This window comes from Puma concolor, chromosome A2, assembly GCF_028749965.1.
Source record: "Puma concolor isolate L17-30 chromosome A2, mPumCon1.1.hap2, whole genome shotgun sequence".
NCBI lineage: Eukaryota > Metazoa > Chordata > Mammalia > Carnivora > Felidae > Puma > Puma concolor.
This window is the reverse complement of record NC_141668.1, coordinates 74,080,350-74,096,092: the sequence shown is the minus strand read 5'-3', so window position 1 is coordinate 74,096,092 and position 15,743 is coordinate 74,080,350. Positions and strand designations below refer to the sequence as shown.

Here is a 15,743-nt window from a genome sequence, read left to right as displayed (position 1 = left end):
CAAGACCTTGGCTTGGCTTCCTAGCCTCAAGATGTTTTTGGAAGTTCAATCTGAGATTCCTCATGAAAAGTTCCAAAACAGCAGATTTAAAGACCCTATATGATCAATTGCTATTCTTGATGCACTTATGTAACTAATCAGGCCGAAGTTACTGAAATGAGACTTAGTTTGCAAACAAATCAGTTTTACCATGATTATCTTTGGTAGAAATGGCAGCAATTTCAGAGAGAAAAATTATGTTTGTACCTTTATAGACATTAGATTTTAGTGCATTGTTTTTGAAGTTTGTTTTCTACCTGTAAACTGGACTGGATCCTGAATTCTTCCAGTTCTCTCCAATATCTGGCTATGCCTCTCCAAACTAATGTTTTCAATTTTCTCTCATCTTTTGAGTTGGAATCACTAAGAACTAAAACTGTCCTTTTTCCTGAAGTCCTACAAACTGAAGCTAGACAACTTAATTTAAACTTCAGAGAAACTGTCACAATAGCTCATGTTAGACAATCTTCTTTGTGCCTGTTGCTGTATGGGCTACTCAAAGTTTCCCAGGAGACCTAATGATACGATCAGAGACATTCCAACTGCAAACCAGGAATATTTATCAGACTGCCACTCCCTGCCCTCACTCCATCTTAAGATGCTTCATGTCTGACATCTAGAAATCTTCTCAACTGGAAGTTCTCAGGATTGGGTTAATAATTTGCTCTAGCCATTAACTTTTGTTTTCTTTTTGTTTCTATAGAAATGCCTCTCATTAATTACCTGATTGCTTGCACGATGTAGGCCTAACGTTGGGAGCCCAGCTGCACCACCACCTTCTGAAATGAGATAACTGTTTAACTGAAATGACCTCTTCTCAAGACAGACTGGTTTAGTGAGATACGGAGCAATCTATCAACTTAACTTCTGGACCATGACACTTCTTACTTGACATTTCAAAGGTGGGACTGAAGGGTTGCAAAATTTGTCACCCCAAAACATGTCACTTTGGCATGAGGATCGTTTTGAGCTAAAAGCAATCAAAACCCAGTAGATTCAGGAAAAGCTCTTTGCCCTCTCCTCAAATGCCTAAATTTACACTGGAGAGGGAGCCTGAATCAGGAAGAGAGCTATCACCAAAGATACCTTTTTACCTAAGAAACTCATCTGCATAAGAGTACTTTTTCCTTTCTAAACATCTCCTCTGCCTCCTGTCAATGGTCTTCCTCTCTTTTGAATTTTTTTTTTTTCAACGTTTATTTATTTTTGGGACAGAGAGAGACAGAGCATGAACGGGGGAGGGGCAGAGAGAGAGAGAGACACAGAATCGGAAACAGGCTCCAGGCTCTGAGCCATCAGCCCAGAGCCCGACGCGGGGCTCGAACTCACGGACCGCGAGATCGTGACCTGGCTGAAGTCAGACGCCAACCGACTGCGCCACCCAGGCGCCCCGATCTTCCTCTCTTTTGTATCCCTGGACCCCTACCCCTTTTCCTTAGCTCAGGATAATTATATATGCTTCAATTCCCTGGTTGCCTTTTGGGTCTCGTATTTGTATCGGGGTTCTGTATACATGAAGTTGGTTTGTTCTTTTTCCTGTTAATCTGTCTTATATATGAATGTAATTATTAGACCAGCCAAAGAACCTAGAAAGGGAGAAGGGAAAATGTTTCCACCCCTTACAGAATGGGAAAGTGGGGCTGAGGTCTGACAGGTGGGAGGGGACATTTCTGCATAGAGATAGGAGTTAAAGCCATAACCCAAGTGAGATCTGAGGATGGACTGAGGTGTGAACGTTTAGGATGTTTTCTTAGTGGGCAGGAGGGGCAGGAAGAGCAGGAAAAGGGGATCACCAAAGACACTCCAAAAAGACAAAGCAGAGTTCAATCATATTCCATTAAGAAGAGAGAAGGAGAACTGAAATCCTTTTGAGGAACAATTTGGCACTATCAGACTCTGAAATGGGCATACCCATTAAACCAATGAAACACCACCACACACCTACCGGAAGGGCCAAGATTCAAAACACTGACACTACCAAATGCTGGTGAGGATGTGGAACAACAGGAAGTCCTGTTCACTGCTGGGGGATAGGAGGAGATGTGATGAGGCAGCCACTTTAAAAGACAGTTGGCAGTTTCTTATAAACATTTAAAAAAGGGGAAAATGTGCATACTCTTCATCTTTTGTCTTGGTAATGCCATTTCTTGTAACTTACCCTACAAAAAGGTTAGTATTTGGTCAAAAAGATATATGCCCAAGGACACACACTGCAGCCACACAACAAGAAATCACCGCGAGGTTCATCCTCGGAGACTGGGTGAAAACCGTTAGGCACATTTACATAGTGAAGGTAAGAGAAAAATAAACAGCCTACAGTGTTAGATATGGAAAAATGCACAAGATACATTAAATCAACAAAAGACCCCGCAGAGACAAACAAAAATAATTGTGTATGTATTGTCTCCACACACCTATGATTGCATACAGATAGAAAAAGGTGTGAAACTTCATTCACCAAACTGTTAACAGTAGCTTTTTGGGGAAGAAACATTATTGAGGAGTTTCCTTCTTTTTTCTTTTTTTATCTATCTGGAATTTTTGAACTTTAAAATAACTGTAGCAATTAAAAAAGAATGTAGATTTAAAAAATGGATTAAGGAAGGATAAGGGTTTAGAGGAGGGTTCTGACTCATGCATACAAATGCCACAAAGACAATGCACAGGAAATGGCAGAAAATGCCTCTGGATTTGGTGAACTATCTCTACAAATACAGTGGGCCCTCCTTATCTGTGGTTTTGCCTTCTGTGGTTTCAGTTACCTGTGGTGAACCATGGTCTGGAAGCAGACGATCTTTCTGAAGTATTGTCAGAAGGTCAACAGAAGCCTAATGCTACGTCATAGCCATTCACTTCACTTCATCTCACCACAAAGGCATTTTATCACTTCACATCGTCACAAACAAAAAGAAAAAGGGTGAATAGAGTACAATAAACTATTGAGAGAGAAACCATGTTCATGTAACTTCTGTCACAGTATATTATTGTAATTGTTCTATTTTATTATTAGTTATTGTTGTTAATTTCTTAGCATGCTTAATTCAGACATTTAACTTTATCATAGGTATGTATCTATAGGAAAAAACATAGTACATATGGGGTTTGGCACTATCTGCATTTTCAGACATCCACTGGGGGTCTTAGAAAATATCTTCTGTGGATAAGGCAGGGATAACTGTAATGCTAATTCTCCCTCTAAAAAAATGTCTCCCGATATCAAATTTCTAAAAATAAAACTAGAGAGCAAATGGATGATATAAATATCAGAAGTTTAAAGCAACTGATGAATATAATACTTTTATTAAATATTGCATGACTAATAATAATACTACACTCACAAACTGGGAAAATAAGAGATACAGGAGTGCTGAGTCGAAGGGGCACATGCACCCCAGTATTTACTGCAGCACTATCAAAAATAGCCAAACTATGGAAAGAGCCCAAATGTCTACCAACTGATGAATGGATAAAGAAGATGTGTATACATAAACAATGGAATATTACTTGGCAATGGAAAAGAATCAAGTCTTTCCTTTCACAACAACGTGGATGGAACTGGAGGGCATTATGCTAAATGAAATAAGTCAGTCAGAGAAAGATATATGATTTCACTCATATGTGGAATTTGAGAAACTGAACAGATGATCATAGGGGAAGGGAAGGAAAAAAAGATACAAATAGAGAGGGAGGCAAACCATAAGAGACTCTTAAATACAGAGAACAAACGGAGGGTTGATGGGGGCAGGGGAATGGGGAAAATGGGTGATGGGCATTGAGGAGGGCACTTGTTGGGAGGAACACTGGGTATTGTATGTAAGTGACTAATCACGGGAATCTACTCCTGAAAGCCAAGACTACCCTGTATGTTAGCTAAGTTGACAATAAATAAATGAAAAAAAATTTTTTTTGATGGAAAAAAAACTGGGAAAATTTGATGCCTTAAAAACAGGAGCACATAAACTACCAATGAGAAAGAACCTTGAGGGAAAATACAAACTGGATGACATTCTAGGCATGGTACCGCAACATGCACTTGCATGTGGCATTTCAGACGTATGTCCTAAAATCAAGGAGTCCTTTTAGATATAAAAGTAGAATGACGGATATTCTAGACAAATACTATATTTTGGCTTGCTATAAAATTACTAAAGAAAGTACACACTTGAAGTTTTACTAGCTTCAAATGGATTGATTATTCAATCTTGTCAAAATCTTAAATTCTATGCTACATTTTTAACCTCAACTTGCTAGTAAAAGGCATGAGAGTGGCCAATTTGTGTTTGGGTAAAAGAAGAACATGTGAGTTTCTTTCTTCCTGGACTCAACACTTACACTCACAATGGATCCTTTTGGCTGTTGTTAACTACCTTTGTACATACACCCAGTAAGACACGGGTGGCCAGACAGAATAAGAAGCTTTACAAAATATGTATAATCCTGATATGGTTGTAAAAATGCAAATGTAAAGTACTTGATTATTTATCTATTTTACACATTAGGGTTTTTTTTTTTTTTAAGTTAACACACTTTTCTCAAAGCTATGTTTTAGAACACAAGATTTGGTTATTACTGTAACTCCATTAAAACATTTTCCCCAATTTAAATTATTACTGACAAATTAGCTGTTTAACATGAAAAATGGCTAGTACTGGAAAAAGCATCATTGAGATCTAGCATACTCTGCTAACACCTAACCAACTAATTACTAGTCATGCATCTGAGGAAAAGAAATCAAGTCTTGGTTTTCCAAAATACCAGGGAAATATGAACACAAGGTTTTTAGCAATGAAAGTGGTCAATGAAACAACTTTGATTTCTGGTGCTGTAATTTCAAAACGGATACTGATACAGATGCAGAAATGTAATACCTTTCAGGGAAGCTGTTTAGGGGAAGCCTCTCTTCCCAAACTCACTCAGTAGCCCCAATGCAGCCTCCCTCCACTCCTCTACTCAGAAACCTCTTATTTCATAAGACTCTCTCTCTCTCTCTCTCTCTCTCTCTCTCTCTCTCTCTCTCTCTCTTTCCATTCACAGAGCAGTACCATGTACCTGTGTGTTGTTACCCAAGTGCTGAAAATGACTTATATTAGAGGCAAATCAAATGTGCACAGAGAAGGAATGCCTAGCTTTATGTTACAGAGTGAAGCTGACTTCAAAAAAGGAGATGGCACTTGCATAGAGTCTTAAAAAATGAGCAGGAGTTTGTTAGGCTGAGAAGGGAAAGGCAATCTAAGCAGAGAGAATGTCTAAGGCACGGAGGCACAAAATCTAATGGCATGTTGTCTCATGCAGGAGGAAAGAGGTCTGGAGTGGCAAGATCACGGGGGTGTGTGGATGGGTTTGGCGTGGGTGAGACAGCAGGGATGGAGAGAAAAGTTAGGAACGGACTGTTGCATTCCAGAGCTCAGAATATTCAGAGTTTTTAACCTGTGGGCAATGGGGGAGTCGATGACAATTTTTACTCCTTCATCTCCCCAAGCCTGCTGGCTTCCCACAGTTGGTCCATGCTACGTAGCCACTCCCACGGCTCCTTTCTATAAGCCAGTCTTGTCTTTCCAGGAAAAAGAACATCTGCTTTTTCGGACTGTAGCCCTGATCTTTCATCCACTCCGGAGGAGTGGGATTTTATAGTCATCTAAAGAAATTTTCATGCATACATGTGAAGAGTATCATTTTTGGAATTTCGTATTCTTCATAGTAACTTTTCCCATCCTTTAGAGAGTTTTAATTGTAATTTTTGTATCTGCTTTTTCTAAACTAGTAAAAGCTAGTTTTCTGGAACTAGGTTACAGACAGACTTTGGCCCATTTAACAAGGTCAGACTGTTTATTCTTGACAGAATTCTTTCCCACTGTAAAAAGGTACTTTTAAATGCCACATTCCAAGAGCGGTGCCAGTAAGCCACTGAAGCATATTTTCCCACAAGAACTGATACCATGTGCAGTCCCCACCTCACTGAAATCACCCAGCGTTACATAAGGTACAGATAGTATTCAACGTCACTGCGAAATCGATCAACTGAAGTCTCCCAGCAAGTATTTGGAGCTTCCCTACATTTCAAAGCATTGTAACCTTTAAAAAAGTAATTAACCAATATGAAAATGAGAAAGAGGGAAGGGAAGGGTAGCTTTAGAAATTAAAAAACAAAATTTAAGATGGAAGAAGAATAGAAACCTTGTACCCAAACCTAGAAGGAGCAGAGATTCTTCTCCTTGATTTTGGGGCTTTTATGGCCGAGTTGTTAAATTTACAGCCCCACTTTTAGATTCTGCCAACCTTCAAAATAAATATATGAGCAGCGCTAAAGTAAATTCTCCTACGCTTTCCCTTGCTTTCTTTTGGATGCTTCGCTGAGACTTGAAGGTAGATTATTCCTCCACAGCCAACTGTAAAGTTTAACATTCAAATTTATGAGGGATTTAAAAATCATCAGTATCCGTACAGATGTAAGGGGCAACGCTGTCATTCAAACTCTGTGCTTCAATCCCTTAGAGGAAAGGAAAACATAAAGCGGGAGCAGTAAGAGGGAACAGCTCAGCAACCCGAAGAGCATCATCTAGAAACCAATTTGGCATATCAGCAATAAGGTCAATAAAATATAAAAGAAAATCCATCATTATAAAGCAATCATATAAAAGTCTGAGCTTCACTTTTGGAAAGACCTATATACAGATTAACATAAACATGGACCTAATCTCAAGAACCCAAGTAGACTAAATAAAATAACTAAAAGAAAACTACAATGCAGACATATCAACCTTTCCCCATAACATCATGGTTCCTCCAAAGATCCCAAAAGATCTTAATTTTTAATTAAAACATAGCATGCAGAAAATGTAAGTGCACAAGGTGGGGAGGTGCATGAAAGTTTATGATATTGAAGAAGTAGGGATGAAGGACAATGATTATCTGAAGGTTAGCAATGACTGCCCAGACAGACATTCAAAGTATAAGTGCAAGTGGAATTGTTTTACTTCCTCAGAGCCCAAATTGCTATCAGGGAGTGACGCAGGCAACTGGGAAGATTAGCTGAAAGTTGTGTCTAAACCAACAAAACAAAACAAAACAAACATTTAGATGCTTCATAAACACAAACACAAAACCTTGTAACTGATGATGCAGTGACCCCAGCAGCAACATGGAAAATGCCGAGTTGGAAATTCATTCATTGATTCATTGGTGAAAGCAGGGAACTGGGAAAGAATGTTCAAAGAGTAAGTGAGAAATTTGGTGTTTTTGGATGACAGGGAATATGCGTTTATGTGTACTGGGGTGGTCTCTCAGCAGCAGGACAGAAGGGTAGGGTGGGGCTACACTACAAAAAAATCTTTGCATGCCATGCTACTGAGTTGGAATTCATTCTTTAGGCACTGAAGAATCATGAGGATTCATTTCACTCCTTCATCGTGTATTTATCGAGTGCCCACCATGGGCCAGGAAGGTACTGTGGGGAACACTCAAATAGTGTAAGGTTTGGATTCAGGGAATAAAAATGGATACATTAACAGAAGTTCAATAACATATCTCAGAGTAGGAACTTATACCATGAGACCTGCCAAAGTCCAAGCAAAATGAAGATATTACCACTTTTCCCTTCCTTATCTGGAAGTAAGTAGCAACATTTGTAAAACACAAGAAAGCTCACATATCCAAAGAATATGTGAAATAGGATGTAAAAACGCAAGTTATAGAAACACTGTTTTATATTCAATTCTAAGGATTTTGTCTTCTACTTCTTTGGATGAACATTAACACACCTGAGTTAGGCAAATATAGGGGAGATAAAATTATCTCATTAAATACAATTTCCTGGACAAGCCCCTAACCAACCAAAGAAGGCACATGCCCATAAAAATGTTAAACAGAACTTTTTCTATCTTCTGGATCCCTGACAAACCCTTTGTCTGCAAAAAACCTTTCTAAAAGCACTCCATCTTGCCAGGCTTAGACAATACTTGGTGTTTACACTCAGACTTGGCCTCAAGTTCTGAGATCTGAATGGCATCACACAGGGTGTCTATAGAAGGTAATATAAAAACCTAGGTGACAAGCAGATCCTGTCTTTATGGTACCTCGATAGGACACGGTGGCCAAACAGATGTATGGAATCAAAGAACATCCTGTCCTTTCTTCGAGTAAAACACCCGCCAGGCAATAGCATTATAGTTAAACCATTTTCGTCCAGAACGAATTGGCAACAGTGACCACTTATGAAGAAGCTAGACAGAATTAGGTGAGTCAAATGAAGGACTTTTATAAATGAGGAAAGCAGTCATTCAGTTAACTTCACAAGTATACGTGGTGCAGTTAAATACCCACATGTACACACCCACAGCAGCTTTCTTTACAGTATGGAATACATTATCTTTTTACATGGGAGAAATTCTCACAGTGGTCATCAATGCTTGCCTTCACTACGGAGGCAGAGTTAACCTCTAAGATGGTAACTCAAAATGTTTTATTACCACTGAGAATGTGCAAATGAAAGATCTGGATGGGTTTTCATGTTTGTTTTGGCTCTAGCATTTTCCACGTACCCAGCCCTGGGAATCCTAAAGAAAACGTGTCCTGTTCCCAGCTCTGTGCACTGCCCCATTGTGTTCCACTTCCCTCACTGGTGAAAGTGAAAACGAAACCGGCACAAACACTCCATTGTTAACTATGAAATATGTACTGGCAACTGGAAATTTTCACAAAACAGACCTGGTTGTGTCATGGCAAGGGGATGTCGAGTGGGGAGGGAATTACAGGAGCCTTTCCGGCTTCAGAGGTTTGTCCTGCACTTTCGCTGAGGTGCTGAGGCGACAGGGCTTTGGGTTTTTTCCATTATACTCGATTCATGCTCTTCGTTTGATTTACTCAGTATGCACTGGCAGCATTTGCAGGCTTCTGTGGGAGTAACTCGGCTGCCCAAGCTGAGGCACAAACCTTGCCAGGTCTCCATAGTAAATACAACACGCACGAAGAGGAAACAAGCATAAACAATTTACTTTCTCCTGTAAAAGATGATACTGTTCTCCTATCTCTGGTCCTGCTTCACTGTGTCAGCCTGGCGGTACCCACTTGCTGCTGGAAAGTGAACTACTCCAAGCATCAACAGAGAAAACGAGTGCAGATTGCATGATGTGCACATCCACGGGGCCTGCATCCAGGCAGGTTCCGACAAGAGACCCTCCAAGCATCTCACATTCTGGCAGGGGTGAGCAGGGAGAGCTTCCCTGACCCCAGCCTGTGAGGGCTCCTGAGACACAGGGCCTGATAGAAGCGTGTTCCTTTCCTTTAGTGCACTTTGGTTTCTAACTATACATCCCTTTGTGTGACTATGTGATGAAGATCTGTCTCCTCATTTTGAAGATGGGCTCCAGGAGAGCAAAGACCATGCCCATTTCTAGTCCCCATCATCTCTGAGGTTCATGGACAATGCTTGGCACGTGGAAAGTCATCAGTAATTATTTGTTGACTGAATGTTACAACTCCATTTCATTACTCTTCTCCCTTAGGCTTATCAAAGGTTTCTGAATCTGCAAGATTCCTTCAGTATTTACCGAATGCTACCAAACTAGGGGGAGAGTAGGGAACCATGTATTGCTGGAGGCCAAGAATGGGTTGTAAGCAATTCCAATTTTTGTAATACTTGTGGTATTAAATAGATGAATGATCATCAGTAAGTTCCACATAAAAAAAACAAAAAAAACAAAACCCAGGAGAATTCTTCCAATTTGTAGAACTGTCAAAGAAAGGTTTTCCCATGTTTATTATTTACTTGTTGTCACTGGTCATTTCTGGAGTGGAAGATGTTTTCAGAACACAAGTGTCTCTTAATAGGACAGATGATATGGAAAAACAGACCTTTGGAGAAGGGGAATATAATTCAGCTTAGTGAGAATGTCATTAAGTCACTAAAAAGACGGAAAACTTGCTTACTCTTCCATTACAGTACAATGTGGATTTTTTTTCTCCAAACTATGTGTACTACACACAGGCATTTGGGGGAAAAATGCTAATTGTACCTTTTGTCTAAGGGTTGGATAAAGGCCCTCCAAATATACTGTCCAAATGAGCTGTAAGACTGTTCACTGCAGAGCAGAAACTGGTTTATGGCAGGCCATTCCTGGACTTTATCTCAGCACGTGAAAAGTTAGAGACGGTAAAAGGAACGACCTCATTTTAAGGCGCGGTCTTGTCTCTATCCATGAGCAGATTTCTCGTGACTGTCCTAGGGAGTGACTGGCTCGTTATAACTGTCTGGGTGTTCTGGCAATTACATCTGGATATAAACACATCAACATTGGCATTGCTCTGGATGGCCCTTGACATAGTCTGATGTACAGCGAGTGCAGCACGGCATGTCACTGTTGCCACTATGCATCTGTGTGATTTTAAGGGGGCGGACACCCACAGGACCGAATCAAGAGAATGCTTGGTGCTTCCTAAGCAACGATACATTTACAAGATGTTCCAGTCTGCACAAGTGCGGCAGAAGTTTTATTCTGAGGTTTGCATAGAAAGTAAGTTAACCAGGAGGTGTTAAGTTCGTGCCTCCCTTTATGCCTCTACCCTGTGTCTAAATGTGGCATGACGTAGTTGTTTTTTAATTACAATGTTAACAAAACTTAAAATACATTTTAGAAAACAGACTATTGGGACACTTGTGGAATCTCTGGATGCCCTTTGCAGACCCAATAATTCCACAGAAAATAGTCTGATGTCCCCTGAAGTATTGGAGCCCATGGTGTGAAGAGGAAGGGAAAGGGGATGGTAGGTAAGAGCCAGAATATAGATGTTAGAATTCCCCAAGTTATTTACAATCTATCTGGTGAATTCAGACTTAACCTGGCCACAAACGGCCTGCGCAGTGTCAGCTTCCTTACTTCCAAAATGAGATGGTTGATATAGAGTTCTCCAAACACTGGATCTAACAGCAATGGTGTCACCCTGCATGATGTATGATCCAATTTAGAAAAAAAAATAGTAAAGATTTTGCACCATAGAGATATGAAGACTGCTCCCTCCCTGAGCCACTGCTCACCGTGCTTCATGATTATCATAGTCATCCTCGGGCTAGTGGTGGTGTCCTAGGTTCTGCTTCTCAGACTCCCTGTCAGACCTGCCTGCACAATCACGGATGATCATTGGCTGAGTGGTTGCTCTCCATTTCTCTTTGATCTTGACAGACAAAAATGAGGTGCACCGTACAATGCATCTGACATGGGAAGTACTTAGAAATGGCAAGTTTAGAATGACTCTAAATATAATTTTAGCTAGCCTTGTAGTCATTTTAGTGAATAAGCACATAGTCTCGAAACACTTCTGTCACCGAGATCATAGAACCACATGAGTCATGATTCTTGCGTGCATTACTTATGTGCAATGGAAAGAACCTTCCCTTACTCTCTTCGGTTTCCCACACAGGCAATATTTCAAGACAGGTCACAGAAGTTGATTTTCACGGTTTCAGAGAAATTGCTGCTAAAAAGAACCCATGTCAGGTGGCAAGTGTAATGGGCCCTCCGGCTGTTTGCAGACCCAGATCCTTCTTGGACCACAAGGGGTCTCAGGCACATATTTACAGACACTCCAATCCAAACGTCCACACTCTGCCCGTATGACTGCAAACCGTTGCTGTCTGACTTGGGTGAACACACAAGTGGTGCAATCTGCTCTCAGGAGGAAGGACCTGAGGCAAGTCCATGCAGTTCTCTGTCAGTCAGGGAATTCCAATGCCCTGAGCGAGGCAACAGAGGGTCAGGGGTCTCAGGCTCTAGCTGGAATATGCCTTGCACCTTGGAATCCACGCTCCATGAATGGAGGCCTAGCTGGAGAGGGGCCAGTGCAGGCTCCTCTAATGTATGAGAGGGGTGACTGAATGGCTGAGTCAGTTAAGCGTCCGGATCTTGACTTCGGCTCAGATCATGATCTCACGGTTCATGAGTTGGAGCCCCACACGGGGCTCTGCACTGACAGCACGGAGCCTGCTTGGGATTTTCTCTCTCCCTCTCTCTCTGTCTGCCCCTCTTCTGCTTGAATGCTCTTGCTTTCTCTCTCAAAATAGACAAACATTAAGTAAAAATAAAGTATGAGATCCAGGCCAGGGGCCCCTCTTGCCTGAGTCTAAGGTATCCATGGTAGCCATTCACATCTTAATTCTATAACCTTTGAAAAAATAGCTATAAACACCGTTTCTCTGTAAGGGTACACATGCATGTCTGATTGTACACTGAGCAGCAAGTATTCAATACTCTCTAAAGACATCTGAGTGTCATGCTGGAGGCATCCCAGTGAAGTCAGGCATCTAAAGGACACTTAACCCTCCCCTATCAGATGAAGACAAGCTTCATCATTTTTTATACACCCTAAGTTATGCACCACCTACAGCTACAACTATGGACCAGACTTACAACAATTGTCCTAAATTTCTACCTCTAAGGCTAATTCCTTCAAGGAGCTTACAGCCTGATATATCAGACTCCCAAAATAATTACAAACAAAACAGAAAGCAGTATTATGAAGGACATTAATAAGATGTTACTCTGGAAACACTGAGGGACGAAGGTGGGATTGATTTCTGTAGGGAGTACCAGAAGGGGACATTTTAGTCAGGGTTTGGAAGATGACTAATAGATAAGCATTTCTCATGGCTGTAAGATGTCAGTTTCGAATCAGTTAACTTGTAATTCCTTTAACATTCCACAGATTAAGTTGATTCCCAGGTCCGGTATGACATAGCCCACTAAAAAATGTGTATTTCCAGGAAGTGGAGTGCAGTCTTTTTCTCTTCAAGAAATTCTAAAAATAAATACCAGTTCAGTCTGAAAAACTGTGCTTCTAAGTCTTTATACATCGCCATTTGTACGTAAACTACATGCATCACGATACTAAGTGGATTTTCCCTAAATTGAAAAACACAAAACAATGGGAAAAGTTTTAAATGCAGTGACCTTTAGGACTCATAAGCTTTATTACTGGCATGAAATTCCAGCTATCATTCTTGCAAAAAAAGTCAAATCTGTTCCCAGTGTTTTTCCTGGTTGCTAGTATGTTTTACTTTATGTCACTATAAGAAATAGAGTATGCAGTACAAACTAGACACTGAAAAATCAGGTATTTATGACTGCCTTTCCCCTTTTCTCTATGAAATAATTTGTCTACATTTTCCTGTCTGAACATATCCACTGTCAGCAAGAATGGAATGTTAATTGATGTTACGCACAAGCTGGGCTATCATTCCTCAAATTTAATAAGCAAAAAAGAAACAAAAACAAAACAAAACCAACTGAATTTCCTGTTTTTATTTGTGATTCTTTGTGCCCATTTGGGGGTGATCAAAATAAAGCGTCTGTCTCAGTTATGGCTCATCTTTCCCTCAATTAATGTACCTAAGATCAGTTCCTTCCATCTGCTACCTCTGATGACCACAGGGATCACAAAGCCTATTTAAGCTTTTCCTCAGGGACTGCAACTACATTCTAAGGAAGCTCGCAGCCTACCTAACCCTTCCCAGTGAGGAAACACACATACTCAGCATTTCTGCTGTGATTATGTAAGAATACAAGGGCTCCCTTGACCCAGCCCAAAGCTGAGGCGTATCCTTTAAATACCATCTTGTGCCTTGTCTTCTCAAAAGTGATGGGCAAAGAGAAAACAAGTATGATTTCTCTTTTAACACTGGTGACACACTTCAAGGAATCCAAGGAATCCTCTGTAAAACTTCTGACGGCCCTAGGTAAAGTACACAATGTTGCGAATACGTGGTCTTAAGTGTCCAGGTTGTAGTATCCATATTTTGGAGGTGAGGAAATGGAATACTTTTGTAAACTGAATGTTGTTCTAAGACAAATTATCTCTCTTAGAAAATTTCCAACTCCCCTGCTGTTTATTTCTCAGTTGAGGCATTACTGGAATTTCAGTAAACAATTCTTTGGTAGGCAGAATACCAGCCTCCTTGTGGCCACTGCCATTCCCCAAGTCATTAAGATGACCAAAGATGCTGCCATCCATTTCTCAGCTGTGCCCTCCACCCAGGGCAGTGCTGCCCCTGACTGAGAATCACTTCGAGGCTAAAGATGGACCAGGTGAAAAATGACATACTGACCCAAGAGGATTCCTTTTCTTAAGGCTTAATCTAATGCTTTGAGGGCAATTTTTATAGTGTTCACGGATCCCAAGGGATGCTCAGCATCAAACTCCTATCCCAAATAAGCGGCACAGTAAAGGGACATTCCTTGGCTTTTTGTATCTCTGCATGAATTCACTGTATGTAAAACAGGTCTTTCAAAGGTAAGAGTTACTGGTGCCTACTTCTGGGCTCTTTTTATACTCTGGGTGCAGAATTTCACAAAAATTCATCTCAGAAACAATGAACTAGAAGGAGAAATAGAAGGTAACCGAAGTCAGTAGCTTATTATGGTTTTGTGTCTGAATGAGACCAAATAAACAGGATACCGTAACTGTCATTCTCTGCCAACATAGGGCCTTGGGTTTGCTCTTTGTATTTTGGCTTGGATGAAGGCTTCCCCCAGTGTGGGGTGTGGGGTGTGGGGTGTGGGGTGCTGCTTGTTCATGGGCTATCCAAGTGTACTATAAATTTAGTATCTTCACAGCAACACAGCTCCAGAAGAACGCCTTCACACACCTTTGCAGGTACCTAGCTGTTTCTCAAACCAGGTCACTACAGACAGGTCAATGTTCCTGACGCCCTTCTTCCCTAACCCTTGAGCTGTATTTCCCCAGACTTTGCATATGCAGCTCTGGAAATAGTGGTTATGGCAAAAAACATTTGGAAACCTGTAACTGAGTCTTTTCTAGCGGCTACAATGTAACAGACTATTTTTGCAACAGGTCCTCTTCATGGCAAGCCCAGCCTGGATATGTCTGTAGTTGTAAGCAAAACCCTTTCTTCCTAGCCCTGTTTGTTTGTTTATTTATTTTAATGTTTATTTATTTTTGAGAGAGAGACAGAGCACAGTGGGAGAGAACAGAGAGAGAGAGAAGGAGACACAGAATCTGAGGCAGGCTCCAGGCTCTGAGCTGTCAGCACAGAGCCTGACGTGGGGCTCAAACTCATGAACTGTGAGGTCATGACCTGAGCTGAAGTCAGACACTCAACTGACTGAGCCACCCAGGCTCCATTCTGTCCCCCAAGTGACCATGGGCAGTAATAATACTAGGGGCATGGTATGGGGAAGTTCATCATTTAAAAGAGGAAACAAACCTAATGAAAGAATAGCACTTTCTTACTCACCACTGAGGTGAGAGCCATCTGAAAACTGTAGATGCGGGCAAGGCCAAAGTCAGCCAGTTTTATTTGTCCGCTGCTGGTCACCAGAATGTTCTGCGGTTTTAGATCACGATGCACTACTCGGTGAGAATGAAGAAAGTCCAGACCTCGGAGAAGCTGAAACATCATATCCTAAATAAAACAAACAAACAAAAAAGAAAATCAATAAACTGTCACAATAAATTTAACATACTGAATCCTTTGTGTTGGAAGTACTTGACGGGTATTTGCTGAATAAATGAATTCGTCTCCCTTTCCATCTCTCCAGTCCACCATTCTCAAGGTCACTACAAAAAATTTCACATCAGCCTGTATTTTATTAATGAAAGGAAAATTTAAAAATAGGTTCAGATGGCATAGGAGATATTCTGGAAGATAAATACCAAACTGGTGTCTGTAGTTCATGCTGGGGAGAGGAAGTAGGTGG

At 40.9% G+C, this 15,743-nt stretch overlaps 1 protein-coding gene across 2 annotated transcripts in view; it reads right to left on the bottom strand.

Annotated features, from left to right (window-relative positions):
- Positions 1-15,743, bottom strand: part of CDK6 (cyclin dependent kinase 6) — a 261,405-nt gene that overhangs the window by 124,097 nt on the left and 121,565 nt on the right. For both annotated transcript variants that reach the window (XM_086696222.1, XM_086696219.1), the window contains exon 4: positions 15,281-15,448. In XM_086696222.1, the coding sequence (XP_086552348.1) occupies positions 15,281-15,448 (168 nt within the window). The remainder of the gene's footprint in view (positions 1-15,280; positions 15,449-15,743) is intronic.